Genomic DNA, 19,642 nt, shown 5'->3' on the forward strand with positions numbered 1-19,642 from the left:
TTTTATAGTTCTGTTCCAGAATGGTGTAGAACTTAAAAGTTTTTATTGAATAGGTTTTTTTTTGTCATGTCTAAATTACCCATCTTGTACTTTCTAATCATAAGATTGCAACCTCCCAATCCTGGTAAACCCACTAGAGAGTTAAATGGTAATTCACTAAATGGCAAGCCCCCAACTTTTCAGTTTGTCATTTTTTAGGTAAATTAGGCACCTCTACCATCAGAAGTTTATTCAAGCCATCCTTGAATCTCTTTTGTCATGTATAAACCAGTGTCAAAGACACCTGTTCATGCCATATATTCTTTCCATCTCTTTTCCTGTGTGAAAAGGACTTGTGTGCCAAGTCAACAGTAAAATCATTTGGTGCACTGGACTTAGTATGTCACAGTTTTTGAAATATTTAATGGAAAATGTCTTACATATTATGCCATATAATAGCCATTCATTATTATATTATTATATTCATGAATTTCTACACTACTGCTTCTGATTGTAGAATTTCACACTATGTAAACTTAGTCATATTATTATACTCCAGCTTGAAAAGTGGGAAGGTATATAGTGATTATTGTCTGTCCGTATGTCTGTACATCTGTCCGTTACACTTTTGGGTACCCATCTCTTATATATGCAACTCCTCTTATACCAATGAATGAAATTTAGACTTTCACATAATCTTTGTTTCATAGTGCTTTAGATAGGCACCTCCCATTTTACTTTTTGCAAAACATGGACACTGCCATTCTTTCTATAATATTAAAAGGTACTCATCTCTTATATGCAACTTCTCCTATACCACTGAATAAAATTTAATGATACTTTCACATATTCTTTAATACATAATGCCATCGTGCGCCTCCTATTTTTCTTTTTGATCTGACACTTATTTCGGGTCTTTCGGTCTCCTTGAGCAAAATATAAACTTTGCCTTTATATAACCCTAATTGGGAGGAGGAAAGAATCATTTAGTGAGCTCAATGCTTACACTAATACCTCTAGTTTTTTCCTACATTATGGTATTACACAAATTATTGATGGCAATGCCATTACTAAACATGAAAAATATTTCCTTAAGGTACCGTAACCACCAATATCTAACAGGTTTTTGATGCATTTTCTTTATGCATATGATATTACAACATCATAATATCATGTCAAAATTAAGAAATCTCTTCCCAACAATTTTCAAAAATAAAAGTTGTTGGCAGGTAGTTAATGAGGTAGTTATGTTTTGTTTTTTTCTGCGACAGCCTTCGTACAAATTAAGCCACTTCAAGATATTGAGGATCAATATTCTTTAAAAATTTGTATTCATATATTTTGGTTTCCAGAGGAAAAAGATTTTGAGAGATTTCTTGAGAAATCAAGAATTTTGCTTAACTATATACAGAACTCTGTTATAGCGAAGTCTTGGGCCTGTGAATTTAATTTGCTATATCTGTAATTCGTTATATATCCATATAACCAATTCATATACTGTATTCATCAACTGTACATACCGTGAATTTGTACACTTTTTCCTTCAAGTTTTATAACTGAATATGTTAGGGAATCATTTATTGCAAAACATATCTTAGATAACTAAGGTTTTTTTTATTAATTGAATTTTATATGCAAATACTTATTGGAAATAAATAAGTCAGTTCAATAAATCAAATTTTAGTTCTTTGAAAATTCATTATGAATGATGTAAATTTCATTATTTTTAACCTGTATCATGGGTCTCAAAAGCAGTTTGATATATCCTTAAATTCGTTATATCCGAGTTGGTTATAACTGTAAAATTTTACCCCAAATTTTTACAAATTCGGCCATGGACACCAAATATCTTTGCTTTATCCGTGAATTTGCTTTATCCATGTTCATACTCAACGAGTTTAACTCACAGTACATGTAAGAGAAAAAGGGACAGGTATCTTACGAGATCAAGATTGAACTCCAAGATCTAATGATCTACAATCACCTGTACTTTTATCTACTCTATTAAAATTTATTAGAAAAAAGTATTTGTTTTTCTTTTTTCAGAATACAATATTCCTCTAAATAAAATTAATCTGCTTAGTCATCTTGGCTGTGCGATCTTGTGGCCTGTGTAATCGAGTGTTTGGACACTGATTCACCATTAAATCTACTGCCGGCTAACTGAGCACACAGATGACATGAGGAATTACAGAAATGAATGAAGAAATCTGATTTGAGTATTTGCTGTGGAGAGACCTATAAATAATATTGGTGATGTGCACAGGCAGCTTTTCATGATTGACAATAGATATCACACTGTTGAAGGTACTGCCGCAATGCTGGAATTATAAGAGAATGCCTCAGCAACCATTTCATATTAATTACCGGTATATATCCACGGTGATAAGCCCATTTCATCTCACTTTCCATTCACCACTGATTTAATTATAGGGCTACATCATCATGTTTGATTACTTTTTTTGAAGGTAAGGAAATATTTTACATTTTTTATACATTCATAACATTAAACTTAAATGTTATGATTTAATTTATATTGAATTAATATTTCAATTATAAACATTGTCATTTTATCCAGGGTTAAGTTTTATACACTGTTTTTTATTGAAAAATCTCACCTTGTTTAAAATAATCATAAAAGATACTTCATATGTTATATTATAAAATACAGTAAAGACATCTGTAGACTTAAATATCATAGTAATCACTGGGAATTTGTAAACCTATTTTGTTTTTATAAAAATAAAAGTTTGTTTCCAAAAAAGCTTAACTTTAAAATTATCCTTTTAAAAGCTATTTTTTAAAATATAAAATTTAAAAAAAATCTTTTGATTTTAGTTTATATATCTTAAACTTTGATTTTTAAATTTGGTTAAGTTTAAAAAAAAAACTATTTTGATCCTATTTTGTATTTAAAACTTTATAATATTTGATAATTTGGGAATAAGTTTATGGTTATAATTTAATAACCTTAAGCTTCCATTTTGGATTATGACTGATGTGACTTAATGGTGTAGAGACAAAACCTTCAATTTTAATAAATATAAAAAAAATCAATTCCAGAATTCATCAATATGACAGAATATTGATGGCGACTTTTCCTTACTCGGACTTTGGTAAGAGTCGTGCTCCGTAATGGAACTCTTTAATAAAGTTTACGACCTTCTTTTTACTTTATCAGTTACCAAACAACTGCCAATCTGGGGGTAATGTCTCCTCACCCAGGTCTAGGCTCTCTGCCTCACTTAATCAAGTTTACATATTTTCTCCGATGTTTTCCTGATTTGAGTTAATCCTATCTGATCTTCCTGCTGGTCAATATTACCACGCTAGGTAAGAACAAAAAGGACCCTGGCTCCCAGCTATTTACCGTTCTGTCGTTAATCCTGTAATAGATTCTCCGCTTACCTAGGCCCTAGTTATATGCATATTGTGTTGTAGGATCGTAATGTATCTAAATACTGCTTTATTAATCACAGAGTCATTGGCAGGAGATGATTTAATGGTCTCAGACTGAAAAAATAAAAGTTCATGTACTCTCTCCTCAATAAAGGAAAAATAAAAATCCTTGTCATTTTGATAAACCCATAAAGTTAGACTGTTTTATGTATATTCTATAACAGACAAATACTGCATGAATACAGTTATGATTTATCAAATGAACACACCTATTCCTGAAAGCACTCTGTCATTTCAATCTCTCTCAGAGTAGGACATAAAATCCTATGTTTAAAATCATCATCTAGATCTAATAGTTACTGAAGGAGAATCACAAAAACTAGTGAATACAGGGCAGTTTTTTGTAATATGAATTAATGTACAGTTACTTTTTTTCCTGCCGTGGTCTGTAGTTTCTAACTGACTTTTAGGGAGAGGCTAGATTTCATCCTGATAAAATGCACATGTACCTGTATATCCAGACTGGAATTAGTTGATATTAAGGTTATAAATCATATTTCATATCACTCCTGAGAATTGGATACAACCCAGGAATTACACCTTGCAGACTCCTAAATCTCCCCCAAAATTAACTACTACAACTATCTGGAATGATAAAGCTAATTTCTTGAAGTCATTTACAATTTTAATAAATGAAAACAATGGTTTGGGAATTCTTTCATGCTATGAAGTGTTACAAAGGCTGATGGAACACTAAAACAGAGTTCGTCATTCCTTAACTCCCAAATGAAATTGAGAACATGAAAACCTTAATTTTAAGTTGGGCTTCAACAATTGACAACATTTAATACTGTCATAATATTGTGAATGAACAAACAAAATAGAACTGGATGGAATGATTAAGTTTTATATGTTTGTTACAGCAAAACTCGTTTAGTAAGAAAACGGATATAGCGAATTTACGGATGTAGCGAAATCATCTTGGATCCCCAGCTATATAAATTTAATGAAATTATTATACGGTTATAATGAATCAAGGATATAGCGAAGCAATTTCATAGGTCCAAATGACTTCGTTATAACCGAGTTTTACTGTACTACATGGCCTTTCCATTATTAAGTCACCCCTATAGGTTTTAGAGCTCAGCAGCTCTTGTAGTGCTCTTACAGGTACACCAGTAAAAACAAGATTCCAAGACAAAATTAATGTACTTTCTGACAAAAACCTCCCTGCCAATTCTCTGTTGTTTCTTTTTTTCATTCAGGACAAAGGATACAAGATTGTCTTTTTAAATCAATAAATCTACCACTTAATTTCCATGTTATGGAGACAGATATACAAGACAGATAGCAATCCAAACTCTCCATACTAAAACTGCCCGGGGATGGGCAAAAATTTCTAATGGGTCTAATTTTCAACAACTGTTTGAAGCAACTTAGTCTCTAAAACATACATAATTTGTCAAAAATAACCAAGAAAATCATCTCTTTAAAACCTCAAAGAACAATGAGAATATCTCCTCAGCTTTTATATGCATTCAGATATTTTTTTAAGAATACGTACATATGCAAATTTCATGACAAAATTTAAATTCTTTTAAGAATTATTCTAAAAAAGTACGTAAGGGTTGCCCGCAACCCTGTGTCTCGCCTGCTGTCGCTGTGGTTAGTAAGAAATGATTGTCTGATAAACTGAAGCATTTATTGACATTTCAGAAGGAATAACTCAAAAATACAATAATAAAGAAATGGAACAGCTGACTTAATATCTAATCCCTTGGCGATTATATTGGCATTTATATATATATACATATACCCTGTAAATTCACAAATTATTGTGATGTTTTTATTATTGCGAATATTGCAACGTGTTATGAGTCGCAATAATTTGAACTTGCATTTTGAAATCAAATCCACTGTATATGTATCAAGTCATTCATGCAGAAAATGTAGGTGAAGATTACCTAATTATGGTACTGATATTGTTGGTTACCCATGATGTGTAGACTGACAAATTATCATGCCACTATAAGTTATAGTTGCTGAGATATGGACCTCCACCATAAATTTATGCAAAGTCACTCATGCGGAAAAATGTAGGTCAAGATGACCTAATTCTGGTACAGGCGTTTGTGGTTACCCATGATGTATCCACTGACAAATTATCATGCCACTATAAGTTATAGTTGCTGAGATATGGACCTCCACCATAAATTTATGCAAAGTCACTCATCGGAAAAATGTAGGTCAAGATGACCTAATTCTGGTACAGGCGTTTGTGGTTACCCATGATGTATCCACTGACTAACTATCATGCCACTATAAGTTATAGTTGCTGAAATATGAACCTCCATTATCAATTTAACCAAAGTCATTCATGCAGAAAAATGTAGGTCAAAATGACCTAATTCTGGTACTGATGTTGTTGGTTACTTATAACCTGTACAATGACAAATCATCATGCCATTATAAGTTATAGATGCTGAGATATGGACCTCCACCAAAAATTTAACCAAAGTCACTCATGCAGAAAAATGTAGGTCAAACAATTCATACGTTTGTGGTTATGATGTATCCAGACTAATTATCATATCCCTATAACTTATAGTTGCTGGAATATAGGTCTTCACCATAAATTATCATGAAAAAACTAAGTCCAACTTAAGGAAAAAATACGGAAAAATTTGAATTTTTTTTTTCAAAATCATACTTGGGATATAAATTTTTATCCATACTGAATATTGTGTCCAAATTTCAAGAAGACTGAATAAAATTTGAGAAAGTTATTGCAGTTTATAAAACTTTGACATTTGGGTTAACCAAAAGTTGGACGCCGACGACGACGACGACGACGACGGAATCTATGGTCGCTATGTCTCGCTTCGCGACATTCGTCGCAGGCGAGACAAAAAGAAAAAAGGCAGTACTGGAAAGAAACAAATTGACAATTTCTCCCCCTTTAATATTTTACATATTTCTCTTTTTTGGATTACATGCAGTCTGAATGAAAAAGGTGAAGGCAACAACAAACAGTGGTCAACCTTGCAAAACAAAACAAAACAAAACAAGACATAATCCGACCTCAGAGTATAATTTAAAACGTGATGCAAATTGCCCTTATACCAAGTTAATGATCCTGAGACATATGAGAATGCTGTTAAATTTACCACGTCGTAAGAAAGAAAAATTCAGGCCTATAAAAAAATCTTGGGACAATTTCCTTGACTGATCTCAGATGTAAACAATGTGGAATGGCTCTTCCAAGGACATGCACATTTAACCAACAAACTGTAACCTTTTTCTTATGAATGAGACATTCCTTTGTTAAACTTGGATATTTACATTTTTTTTTAAGCCAAACACTGCCTTTTGGGGATATATGTTTTCAACAAACTTAAAACCAAACAACATGTTGAAAGTTTGCATTAAAAAATTCAGTCTTATTCTTTCACCTCAAAAGTTTTCTTTATATTCCTCTGTATGCTTAACCTTTCAAATTCTACAGAAGCTCTCAAATAGCTAAAACAAACAATTTAACTAAGAAAACAAAGTGTGATTTTGAAACACGGATGCCCCCATACGACAGCTTTTTGCTCCTGGGATAAAGTTTCACATTTTATTGCCAAGTCAAACTTCAAGGTTAAGGTAAAAAGATGAAACATGTTTTTACAGAGAGGAGTTGTGTCAGTGAATACACTTGTGAAATATGAAAGCCCTGCAGGCACCAACCATTCTAAAATCATGGCAAGGTTATTTTTTCAGTAGGTCAAACGGCCAAGTCAAGGTCAGTGTACACACGGAAAGGCACCTTGTCATAAGAAATACACATATAAAATATAAAAGCCTTAATATGCTCTATTTGTTCTAAGTTATGGTAAAAGTTTAAATATTTCAAAAGCAGACCATGCAATCTCCAAGGTCAAGAGGTCAATTAAGTTTATACCTAAGAGGTCTTATTTGAGAAATATGAAAGCCCTAGTGTTCAAAAGTTAAGGCCAAGGTTAAAGTTTTTTTTAACAGTGATGCAATTTCCAAGGTCTGCAAGGTCAAAACAATTTAAACAAATGGAAAGTGATTGTCACAATGAATACATATTTAAAGTATGGAAGTCCTAGCATTGATTGTTCAAAAGTTAAGGCTATATATGTCTAAAGTTAAGAAAATGGGTCAAACTCCAAGGTTAAGAGGTCAAATATGTTGGTATCCAAAGGAAGGATGTGTCACAAAGAATATGCTTGTGAAGTATGAAAGCAATAGCTCCAATTGATCAAACATTATGGTCAAGGTTAAAGTTAGAAATGCAGACAAACATTCAGACAAACAGACAGAGGGATGAACAGAGCAAGTCTTGGTTATTCTAAGGAAGTTTTCTTTTTTTCAGAAAAAAAGCTCTCTTAGCCCATTTTCATACATGTATTATTATTGAAACTGTAATCAATATCAACACCTCATACGATTTGTGTTAAGTGGAGACCCATGGGCGACAATGCTCGCCTGAGTCAATAAACAAACACTGACAAAGTTATACAAAGCCCCATGCTTTTATCAGTCACCTAGACTTGCTGAAGATGAATGTTTTACTACCAATGTGGTCTAAAGCAACCCTGTAATGCAACCCTACTTTCACACGGCTCTACCGCAGCCTCTTTCTGATATCAGTTTCTGATAACACTTCCTGTTCCTTGAAATCTATGATTCTTATATATCCAATCACCAGACAAATAAAATCTCAAACAGACCCATTGTTCAATCTTTATTCCTTTTTCCCACACTGTTATCACAAAGTAATAGTCCTGTAGCCTTCGGAAGGAAAGAAATTAGGTCATCCACAAGGCTTTATTAAATGCTGGAACTTCCTATTGTCTATAAGGAGACACTCCTTTTTCTTTTTATATTGTGCTCAATAAGTAGAAAATGGTCCGGAATCAAGCCTGTTATTGGATTTGTGTCTTATTCAATCTTATATGCTTGAGTTCTTGCAGATATTCTTTTTTCTCTTAAATCAGCTAGGTTTCTTCATATATAAGTATGAGAAATTTTTATCAATAAAATTCAATAAATTCCTCAGTATAAATTCAGCCAAATAATTATGTAACTAATTTTTTTAAAAAGAGTTTTTCCCTTGTTTGATTTTTTTCAATAAATAGTTCAATATTAGAAAACATTTATAAACTGTAATATTAGTAATGTTTTGAATCAGTATCATTCTCTCTAATTCAGAGAAAACACATCTTTACAAACTGGATTTAGAAATAACTCTTTTATTAAAAAAAAGTCAATAAATCGGCCAAGACTGGGAGTAATTAAGTACACAGAACCTAAGTTTTCAACTTCACTGACAAACATCCAATTTTCTCGCAGGGAACCTGCTTGGTTTTCTATATTAATTATAAATAAAAAAAAAAGTTCATTGAATCTCAATCTAAACAGGCTAAGAAGAATTAAAGCAAAATAATTATAGTTATTCTCAGTGGGGTGACAGATTCATTTAAAACAGCTTAGAGGCTGTATCTATAAACACTATGTGGGCAAACATTTGGAGAACCTGATGGCAGGGATCGAGAGAAAGGAATGTCAAGTTACAATTGGTTTCCTGACCAATTATAGGCTCGGGGTTACACACAGTGAAAGCTTCTGAGGAGAATTCTCGCTGAGAAAGACCTCTTAAATTTCATTCTTAATTATTTCAGTGTAAAATGCCTGTGTCATGCTTTAACAATATTTTAAAATTTGAATTTGACCAAAGGACCTTCAAAAGTAACAAGTTTTGACATTAATATGAAAAAGCATCAGTTGTTGAAGTATAAATATATTGTTCCATTCAATATTGTGTTTCCATACACTGTTATTTTCTTGATTGATGGAAATTACACTAGTATTAAAATCCTATGGAGATTTGTGAAACATAAAATGGCAAATTCAAGGACAGTACTTGTTTACTTTGCTAACATAAAATTGTGGTTCTTTTTCCAGTATTTCTAATTAACTGTAACAAATAATTATCCTTCCATAGCCCACTGTCTTATTCTGATGATTGATCAGACAACATTTGATACCAATATATAGCAGGGCACCTGCTGAGGTTCAGCTCTTCCTCAGTATGACACTAATGCTTGAGCCATAAAGTACTGTACCTTGTGGGCAACCTGGAATTTTTAACTATAAGACATTATTTACTGCTCACTGTGTGCCAATTTTTGGTTACTTGTTTTGAACATATATTTTATTGACAGTATGTCAAAGGGATTGGACACAAGTTTCCCAAACTTTGATAGTCCTCTCCCGTAACATTTTGTTACCATATATACTCGCCTCTAAGTCGGTTTTTTTTGATTAATCTCAGGTCCAAAACTCTTTGTCCAACTTATAGGCCAGCTATTAAAAGTATGGCTTTATACGAGGTTAGTTCATCTGATATGCAAGCTTATTAAATACAACCGACTTATAGGCGAACCGACTTATAAGCGAGTATATACGGTACAATTACATTGACTGTTTTTAAGGTATTAAAATCATCTCTGTCCACTAAATTTTTAAAGATAACCAATTTTTCCCTCTTCTAATGTCACTTATCCACTACTGTTCATACAAAAATATCCATTCACACCTTTAGAAACTTTGCTAAAATCTCTACTGCTTCATTTTAACCTTTCACTTCAGTTAATTCTCATTTCACACCTTTCTCTAAGATATATGGCTCAGAGAGTTGTATTGTTGTGTGTATCCCGTATTCATGCTCCATTTTGTTTGTGGTCAGACATGGGTCAAGTTTCTGATTTTACATCTTTATATTAAGATAAGAGAGGGAAATTTCTACATTACATGTATACTGAAGTTAAATAAGCTTAGGAACATTTATAATTTAATGAAATGACCATGGTCATCAATAAAAGCTCCCTTTTTTATTACGTACTATATACTTTACAACCACACAGAAATTAAATGAAGTAGAGAAAAACTCAGAGAAAACTAATTTTAAAAGTTATCATCAGGAAATTAATATAGTTTTATATTTGTGATGTATAAATTTTAAGCCTCCACACTGTCTTTAAAACCATGAGGAGTTGATTTAAAATTTTCTTTACAAAATCTTAAAAATTTGCATAAAAAACATCATTTTTCGACACCCATTTGGGATCAAATGGGTGTCGAAAAATGTTGTTTTTTTATGCAGGGCAAAATGAAAATTCCGAAACCTTACTGCACATCTACATGACACCACCAACCATCTCACAAAAGATGATTAAGCTAGTACTGTGTAAATTGTAGGAGAAGTTTGAGGAAGAAAAGTGTGACAGACGGACAGACAAACATGAATAACAACAATATACCCGAACTTTCTTTCACTGAGGCATCTAAAGATAAACAATTAACTTTCTATTTCCTTTTTTTTCTATCAATTAATTTAGAAACAAACCATATATCTTGTACACCCTAATATAGTAATTCATAGTTTTAGTTAAAATAAATTTTGTATTATCTTAAATGTAAAATTCTATGATTATCCGATGCCAAAATTTCTCTTCAAATGAGGCCACTGTAATATACTTTGGTATCTCATCTTCCCTCAAAGATGCATGAAAGCCATTAAGCTCCACCAACTCAAAACTTATGGACAAGGTTATAGTTTTTGCAGACATAAGGACAAACAGATAAACAGACAAACTTACAGACAGACAGACAGATGGAGAGGGTAAAACTATATACCCCCGAATCTTTGATTATGGGGGCATAAAAATATTTAGCCATAAAAGTCCAGGGACCTATGGATAGCAATAATTCTTGTACATATATTACAAGTTACCTAGAAGAAAACAATGAGGGTTCATTTTATACTTTGATCCCAGAAAGAATATAGAGTTGAAGATACAGTTACATAATTAATTTTAACCGTGTTTTAATATGGATTTTGGAAATGCTCCAGCTTATCTGTATCATCGTTTTACATTATAAAATAATATTTCAAATGTGCAACTACTAAGAATTTTTATAAACCTAAGATAATAAGTCTCGAGTCTGTGTGTTTTTTTCTACAATGCTATCAAAGACTGGCACGGACAGTCTTCAGAGATCAGAGAGATGAATTCTAATCAATAATTGAATAAATCTGTAAGATTCTTTTTAGCTACAAATGCAAAAGATACTACTACATGATGGCTTGTCTAATTTTACTTTTCATAACTGTATATAGATAACTTTTAAGTTACAAATGAAAAACTTATGAGAAACATGTCATTATATTCCTGAAAAGTACCCTGCTTATAAATTCTATCATATGTAATTTTTATGTAATTTTTTCTTTGCTATTAACCTAATTGTAATTAAAGCACCACATTGTGAATAAGCATCCTTAGGTAATGTGAATCATCTGTGTCATGCAACTTATATAATAATACACTCTTCAAAATATTTAGAAAAGCCTAAAAGGAATAGTAACCAGAAGTCTCTGTCGAGACTGAAGCTCTACTGGGTTGAACTTATAGCAAAGGAAGAGAAAAGTACTTAAGCAGCTGGGATTTGAAACTAAATAGAATAATGATCGTTGATAAAGTCTCTTTATGTTCTTAGTGTAGTCTACTTGTGTGCCAAGTTATACTGAAATCAGACCAAAACTGTAGGAGGAGTAGCATTTTGAAACAATTTTACAGACATTTCTATTTTTAGTAACCACGGCAACACCGTTCATCAAAATTAAAATTTGATACACAGAATTATGTATCTTAGTGTATTCTACTTATGTGCCAAGTTATATTGAAATCAGACCAAAACTGTAGGAGGAGTAGCATTTTGAAACAATTTTACAGATATTTCTATTTTTAGTAACCACGGCAACACTGTTCATCGAAATCAAAAACCGATAAACAGAATTATGTATCTTAGTGTATTCTACTTGTGTGCCAAGTTATAATGAAATCAAACCAAAACTGTAGGAGGAGTAGCATTCTGAAAGAATTTCACAGAAATTTCTATTTTTAGTAACCACGGCAACACCGTTCATCAAAATCAAAAACCGATATACAGAATTATGTATCTTAGTGTATTCTACTTGTTTGCCCAGTAATACTGAAATCAGACCAAAACTGTAGGAGGAGTAGCATTTTGAAAGAATTTCACAGAAATTTCTATTTTTAGTAACCACGGCAACACCGTTCATCGAAATCAAAAACCGATACACAGAATTATGTATCTTAGTGTAGTCTACTTGTGTGCCAAGTTATAATAAAATCAAACCAAAACTGTAGGAGGAGTAGCATTCTGAAAGAATTTCACAGAAATTTCTATTTTTAGTAACCACGGCAACACCTTTCATCAAAATCAAAAACCGATACACAGAATTATGTATCTTAGTGTAGTCTACTTGTGTGCCAAGTTATACTGAAATCAGACCAAAACTGTAGGAGGAGTAGCGTTTTGAAAGAATTTCACAGAAATTTCTATTTTTAGTAACCACGGCAACACCGTTCATCGTAATCAAAAACCGATACACAGAATTATGTATCTTAGTGTAGTCTACTTGTGTGCCAAGTTATATTGAAATCAGACCAAAACTGTAGGAGGAGTAGCATTTTGAAAAATTGTTTACAGACAGACGGACAGACAGACGGACAGACGGACGGACGCCGGACGCATTACTATCGCATAAGCTCTTCTGGTCTCTGACCAGTAGAGCTAAAAATCAGATCTGTGTCTCCATTTAAATTCATTGTAATGGACACTGTGAAAAGCCTCAGTAATCACTTAAATCTGTAAAGTGTCCAAAAATCGCTTTAATATGTAAACACCCTTATTCAAGTGGACTCTCTAACAGTTACCCTTACTTTGCCTAATTTTGAAGCAATAAAGTATTAAAAAAAACATTTCAACCCAATTTTATATCTAGAGTTGACTTTTCATGTTCCTTCATGAATCTGGTGAGTTTGCTATATTGTATCTTTACTAATGTGATTTGATAAAGATGGCACTAGCTTTTGTCTGGCTTGTATTCTATTAATAAAAAATCTCTGTTTTCTAGATTTTTTTCTGTTCAATTTATAGACAATCTATCAGAAGGGGAGAATTGATGACTATCATCTTTACTTCCTGGGAAAAAAATGAAGACTTATTGCTATAACTTACCTCATCCTTGGTGGCCAGGTTATTCTGTAAAAAGAAAATAAATCTGATAAGTTTTCTTTATCTATAAAACTAAAATCATCATAACTTTACAATTAATTACAATCAACCTTACAATTAATTTATCTTTCAAATTCTATTTCATTTTATTAAAAATTATCTGAAAGTAACATAACAATTTTTAAAAATTTGAAAATGCATTGCATTTTGTGAAATGCAAGCTAAATTTAACAACCAGACACACTGCCAGCTCTTTTAAGTTAGAAGTCTAGCTCAGTATTGTGAATTACTACAAATAAGATCGGAGTTGGAATAAAACTGCTGACCATTCCTATGCTTATGGTCAGGAACTGCCTCCGTTATCCCTTGGATAACAATATATTCATTATACAAGACAATTATCTTATGGGTCCCCAAAGGTCTTGCAATGTCAACCCTGGAAGCCAGGAAATCCAATTTCTTGTCACTTGTTCTGACACTATGGGGCTAATTTCATGAAATGATCACTTAAGATGGGCATTCTGTATAACTGTATGTCTTACACTCAAGCTTCTGGCAATAAATTTCACCTAGTTTCTCTTGGACATGAGTTTGTTTAGACAACACTCGGATGGCACGAAGGAAAACAAACCTTTACTTGATAATTGCTCAGTTTTTTGGGAATCCATCATTTGCTCAATATTGCCAACAGCAGGAAAACTTGTCTGCTTCATGTTTTTAATTCTCAATTTGAATTCTTCAACAAGTTTTTCAACCTCCTTCACAATTTTGGAGATTATAAACATCATCATATGGATTTTTCATGTCAGCTTCACAAAAAAATTCAGGTTATCAATTCTAAAGCCAAGGTTTTCTTAATGAACTTCTCACTTGTCAAAGCAACAAACACCACTCAGAACATAGTAGTATCTGTAAATTAGGGATGTCAAATCGGTCAATTTTTAATACTCGGTTACTCGGACGTTTTTCCGATCGAGTACCCGGGTACTCGGTAAAAGTGTAAATAAATATGAACAAGTAACATTGATAACTGTAAAACATTATAAACTCTTGCAGAAATAAAACCACATGCTCCGATGGGATGTTTACCCGTAAATCTGATGTAATAATTATGAGCATGTCATGCCAGACGAAATTTAATGTAACATTTTTTTTAAAAGTTTAATTTATTTATCAAATAAACACAAGGAATTAAATCATTGGATATCACTTTTTTAAAGCCTCTGCCTTCAACCATTTTAATTAACTGGCCATGTTTTTATATATATATAATTATGCAAGTTATTCTTTTGAAGGTTTGTAAAAACTTATTTCACATACCATTGGAAAACTTGACAATACTGTACATGTTTTCAACTCAAATGTGTCAGTAATGTACAGTCAAATCTCATTATATCAAACTTGATGGGATCCAAGATAAGATATGAGGATTCAAGATGGGTACAACATTTAAAGAAGAAAAGGTTTGGACTGGTGATACATTTTGTTATGTTGTTTGAGATATCGGTGTTTGAGATACATTAGTTCAATTGTATTTAACTAGAATTCAAGAAAAGTATATACATGTACTGTGAGAGATATCTTATCTATAGGGCCAGATGGATATGTTTAGTTTAATGAAACTTGAAAACAATGAAACACAGCAAACACAGCAGGTTACAAAATTGAAAAACAACTTTGTTTTGGTCAAGAACAGAAAGCTCTGCGACATTTATGTAATATCCAATAAGTGTCAGGGCAGTCATGAAATCTACCGAGACCTTCCTTGATTCAACTCCCGGAGTGTCCTTAATAATTAAACTGTCTGTCGTGTTATATCCCTGTAGAATTGTTCCTTCATGTATTTTCATCAATCATACCCTAGTTAATCCATTTATGTATACCAACACGCAAAAGAAATGTGACATCTTATTTTTAGAGAAAAAACAAAACATTGGGTATAATTTTGAATTGTAAAGTTTTACTGTCGATAAACAATTAATATTCTCATTTGTTTCCTGACTCAAGACCTAAACCAATTCAATGGAAACATTAAATTGCATGTCTTTCATTTCAAAGCTCAAGGAAAACTGATCATCTTACTTTTTCTGCCAAAAATGACTTTTTGACCTTGACAGCTTGACCCCAAGAATAAATAAGAATCTTTCTGAATTTGATATGAAATTTAATTTGCAAAAGATTTCATCCTGCAGCTAGTGTACTTTTTCATTACATATATGAAATTTGTGACCTTGGTCTTTGACCTTTTGACCTTAACATCAACAAGGAGTTTTCCTTATTAACAGAATTTATGAAGTTTTATTGTAAAAGCTCGAGATTTAGCAATACTATTTGGAAATGAACGTTTTCCAGACAGACCCATTTTTAGTGACCCTAAAGGAGAGGGCACTGATCAATTTAAAATATGACAGAAGTTCTAGTTCTTATGAACATCTTCAGTTATTTTTACCCTAAATGAATAGATTTGAAGCCTGTCATATTTGACATATATATTATATATGACCAGAAGCCTTGGTAATGGTAATCCTATTATCCAATAGATTGCTTTTACCCAAACCAGATTGTTGATGGTATACATGATAATGTTTCCCGTAATATGAATTGTTTATACTGTATATGAGACTCTTATGACAATTTATTCCACCAGGGCCCATTTGTCAAGCTTAATCAATCAGAATCATAATGCTCAAATCTTAATTTATCATTAGTAAATAAGGACATGCTCAAGTTTGTTCTCCAGGAAACGTGATCAATGTCAGATTGTCACCATATATAAGAGTCTCCAAAGCAGCTCAGCAGCTCAGACCAGTCAATGGTCAGTGTATAAAGGTACCGAATACTGTACAGGATCAAAAGACTGTCATAGAAACATGTGTCCAATAAAGAGTTAAAACTGAGGACAACATGCATCATTAGTCATTACAGATAGCATGTCATTAATTTAACCTGTGTTATAACTTCAATTTCCTATATTTTTCAGAAGAATGACAGAAACACAGGATGACAACCCTGGAACTAATATCACCATGGCGATGACCCTAACCAACAGCAGTATCCTTGTTTCGTCTGACCAGAGCACAGTCCCACCTCAGACCAGCTCCGATTTAGACGCCATTGACATCCTCAATAACTTTGGACTTCCAACTGTGTGTTTGTTTGGAATTGTGGGAAATATCTTAAACCTTACAATTTTAACTCGACGAAAACTTCGGCGCTCATTACGGACAGTAGAACAAGCCGCTAACTTGTGCCTGATAGCTCTAGCTCTCTCTGATTTCTTGTTCTGTTTGTTTGCGTTCCCGACGACGTTTCTACCCAGTGATTACTACACAGAGAAGGGCTTTATTCTGTATTACGGGCAGTATTCGCCTGCCATCATCAACGTCTTCATCCTCACCAGCACATGGCTTACTGTTACTATGGCAACAGAACGATACATTGCGATTTGTCACCCATTGAATCAAACCTTATTGATGACCTTAAGAAAGACAAAGTTAATAATTATTATTGTATATATTTTATCTGCGCTATTTAACGTCCCAGTGCTTTGGAGAAATCAAGTTGTGGAGACGGTGATTGGTAACAACACAGTTGTCTACTCTCTGAAAATCATACCATTAGGACACGACACGATGAAGGATACTATATACCGAGTGGTGTGGGCTATTCTAGGAAACTTTATACCTCTCATTCTATTGGTCGGCTTCAACATCTGTATCTGTCGCAAGATACACCAGTCGTACTTATATCGCAAGAAATTTCACTACGACCAGGCTTCTTCTCAAGATACCAATGTGACGCTAACAACGACTCTTATTGTCATTGTGGTAATGTTTCTAATCCTGGTGGCACCCTCTGAAATCGTCCTCCATATTGCAAGCATGCTTCACACGGAGAATTACAGGTCCATCGAAGCCGTCATGAACTTCATGCAGTCAGTGAATTTTTCAGTGAATTTTATTTTATACTGTATAATTAGTTCGTATTTTCGTAAGACCCTGAGACATATCGTGTGTTGTTATTGGCGGAACCACAGAAGAGATTCCTATAGACTCAGCATGAAAGAAAGCAAGGTTCCACTACAAAATGTTAATGATGGATTGTAAAAAAAAAACTGATTAATTTTAATCCGAAATCCATCAGTTTAAGGGGGACTTCAGAGCTCAATATCTTGGACAATTTTAGTTCCGATTGGACAGCTCTCAAGTTCTTCATACTTTCAATCAAATACTTCATATTGTTGTAACTTACTGGGCTGAAACCAGGAACAAACTAATGTAACCAAACTTTTTATAATTAAAGACTTTGTAAATTACAGTTCACTCTACAATTAAAATCTTAAATCCTTCAGACTTTTTTTTTTTTTTATAAAAATTTACTCTTAAGGTATAAATAAAATAGTTTCATTTCTATTTTCTAAGTGTTTATACAAAATAAGTGATTAACAAACAATTTCTATTAAAGACAGCTTAATGACACCTTGGTCAATATCTATTCATAATCCCCTCTCTTTAATATCATTAATGGTCAAATAGGCACTGGAATTTATAACTGCTTATCTTGACTTACAAGATTATTAAATTTTTATAAATAAATTGTAACTGTCTAAATATATAAGCAGTAACCATCCACAGAAAGCAATACAGTAAAACTTGGTTATAACAAAGTTGGGGCCTATGAAATTACTTTGCTATATCCGTAATTTGTTATATCCATCTAAGAAATCTTTAAATTTATTTAAAGAATGACTAATTCTTGGCCAAATTATTCTACATAACCTGGTTTAGGTTAGTTTACGCTTTATAATCCGCGAAGCAGATTATAAAAAAGCATAAATTGACCCAAATCAGATTATGCTTGAATAATTTGGCCAAGAATTAGACTCATTCCTTATAATTTCATTTTAAAATAATTAAACAATTGTTAAATTGGGTTGCTTTTTATGAGTTCAAATTTGCCGCTCAGTAATACAGCCATAGTAACAGAAGTGATTGGAAGCAAGGGGAGGTAATAACTAATACGTAGACCTAGCAGCCATGATGTTTGTCTCTAAGTAAGACAAGGTAAATGTAAGCCAGATTCAGCATCATCCAGGGAAGCAAGTCAAGTAGTAAGCATAATTAGATGTATCATCCAAGCAAGTTTGGTCAACAAAGGGCTTATAGTTACTTAAGAATGAACCTGTTCTAAAAAATTTTCCCTGGTCACTCATCCGAAAATGTAAGTCAGATCCAGCATCTGAAGCAAGCCTGATAGTGTGCATCCTTAGATGAAACATCCATGCAACTTTGGTCAACAGAGGATTTATAATTACTGAAGAATGAACCTGTTCTAAAAACTTTATCCTCGTCACTTGTACAGAAAAATATAGCTCGATCAGATCCAGCATCCGAAGCAAGCCTGGTAGTGTGCATAATGAACCTGTTCTAAAAACTTGATCCTCGTCACTCGTACAGAAAAATATAGCTCGATCAGATCCAGCATCCGAAGCAAGCCTGGTAGTGTGCATCCTTAGATGTGTCATTCTTGCAAGTTTGGTCATCATATGGCTCATAGTTACTTGGAAATGAGATTTGCAGACACCAAAAACTTTTACTTGCTCAACAAATTAAACCAAGTCATTCTTCAGCTTAAATTCAGCATTTGAAACCTTGACTTTTGGTCTCAGACCAGTACAGCTAAAACAAATTTATTTCATTTTCTATCCATTTAATAAGAAAGTGCTGTGGAATGCTTCTAGAGGCATAGATGGAGATAAAACTATAGAAATTAATTGCTTTAGCCTCATGTATGGCAATGTACACTATACTGATGAATTTAAAAGCTTAGGTAAATTAAACCAACACATAGAAAACTCAAGTGAGAAAAATATGGAGATAATGAACAGCATTCAAGATCAAAAGTCCATAAAACAATACAAAATAGGGGCAGAGCAAACACAGACATCCAAAACATCAGAGGTGGGATCCAGTACCACGGAGGAGTGAGCATCCCCTGCCGACCAGTCATACCCCCGTGTGTTCCTTGTCATGATTGGGAATTAACGAAAAAGTGAGCTTTAAATCACAGCAAATATGGTTAAAATACCAACATTCTCCACAAAATAATTTACAAAGAGTAAACATTTTTAATCAATATGTACTGTGTGAAA

The 19,642-nt window shown here is 32.9% G+C and overlaps 2 protein-coding genes across 2 annotated transcripts in view; one reads left to right on the plus strand and one right to left on the minus strand.

The window, feature by feature from the left end:
• LOC134237506 (CD109 antigen-like) overlaps nucleotides 1-19,642 on the minus strand; it is a 164,484-nt gene that overhangs the window by 39,876 nt on the left and 104,966 nt on the right. Inside the window, exon 15 of the mRNA XM_062719593.1 lies at nucleotides 13,495-13,518. Within this exon, the coding sequence (XP_062575577.1) occupies nucleotides 13,495-13,518 (24 nt within the window). The remainder of the gene's footprint in view (nucleotides 1-13,494; nucleotides 13,519-19,642) is intronic.
• Nucleotides 2,210-17,809, plus strand: LOC134237509 (FMRFamide receptor-like). Its single transcript, XM_062719598.1, has 2 exons — nucleotides 2,210-2,447; nucleotides 16,472-17,809. Exon 2 carries the CDS (start codon nucleotides 16,476-16,478, stop codon nucleotides 17,595-17,597), a length of 1,122 nt encoding a protein of 373 aa, XP_062575582.1. The 5' UTR covers nucleotides 2,210-2,447; nucleotides 16,472-16,475; the 3' UTR covers nucleotides 17,598-17,809.

This window comes from Saccostrea cucullata, unplaced genomic scaffold (assembly GCF_032062105.1).
Source record: "Saccostrea cucullata isolate Sc308-1 unplaced genomic scaffold, CSIRO_AGI_Scuc_v1 ctg289, whole genome shotgun sequence".
NCBI lineage: Eukaryota > Metazoa > Mollusca > Bivalvia > Ostreida > Ostreidae > Saccostrea > Saccostrea cuccullata.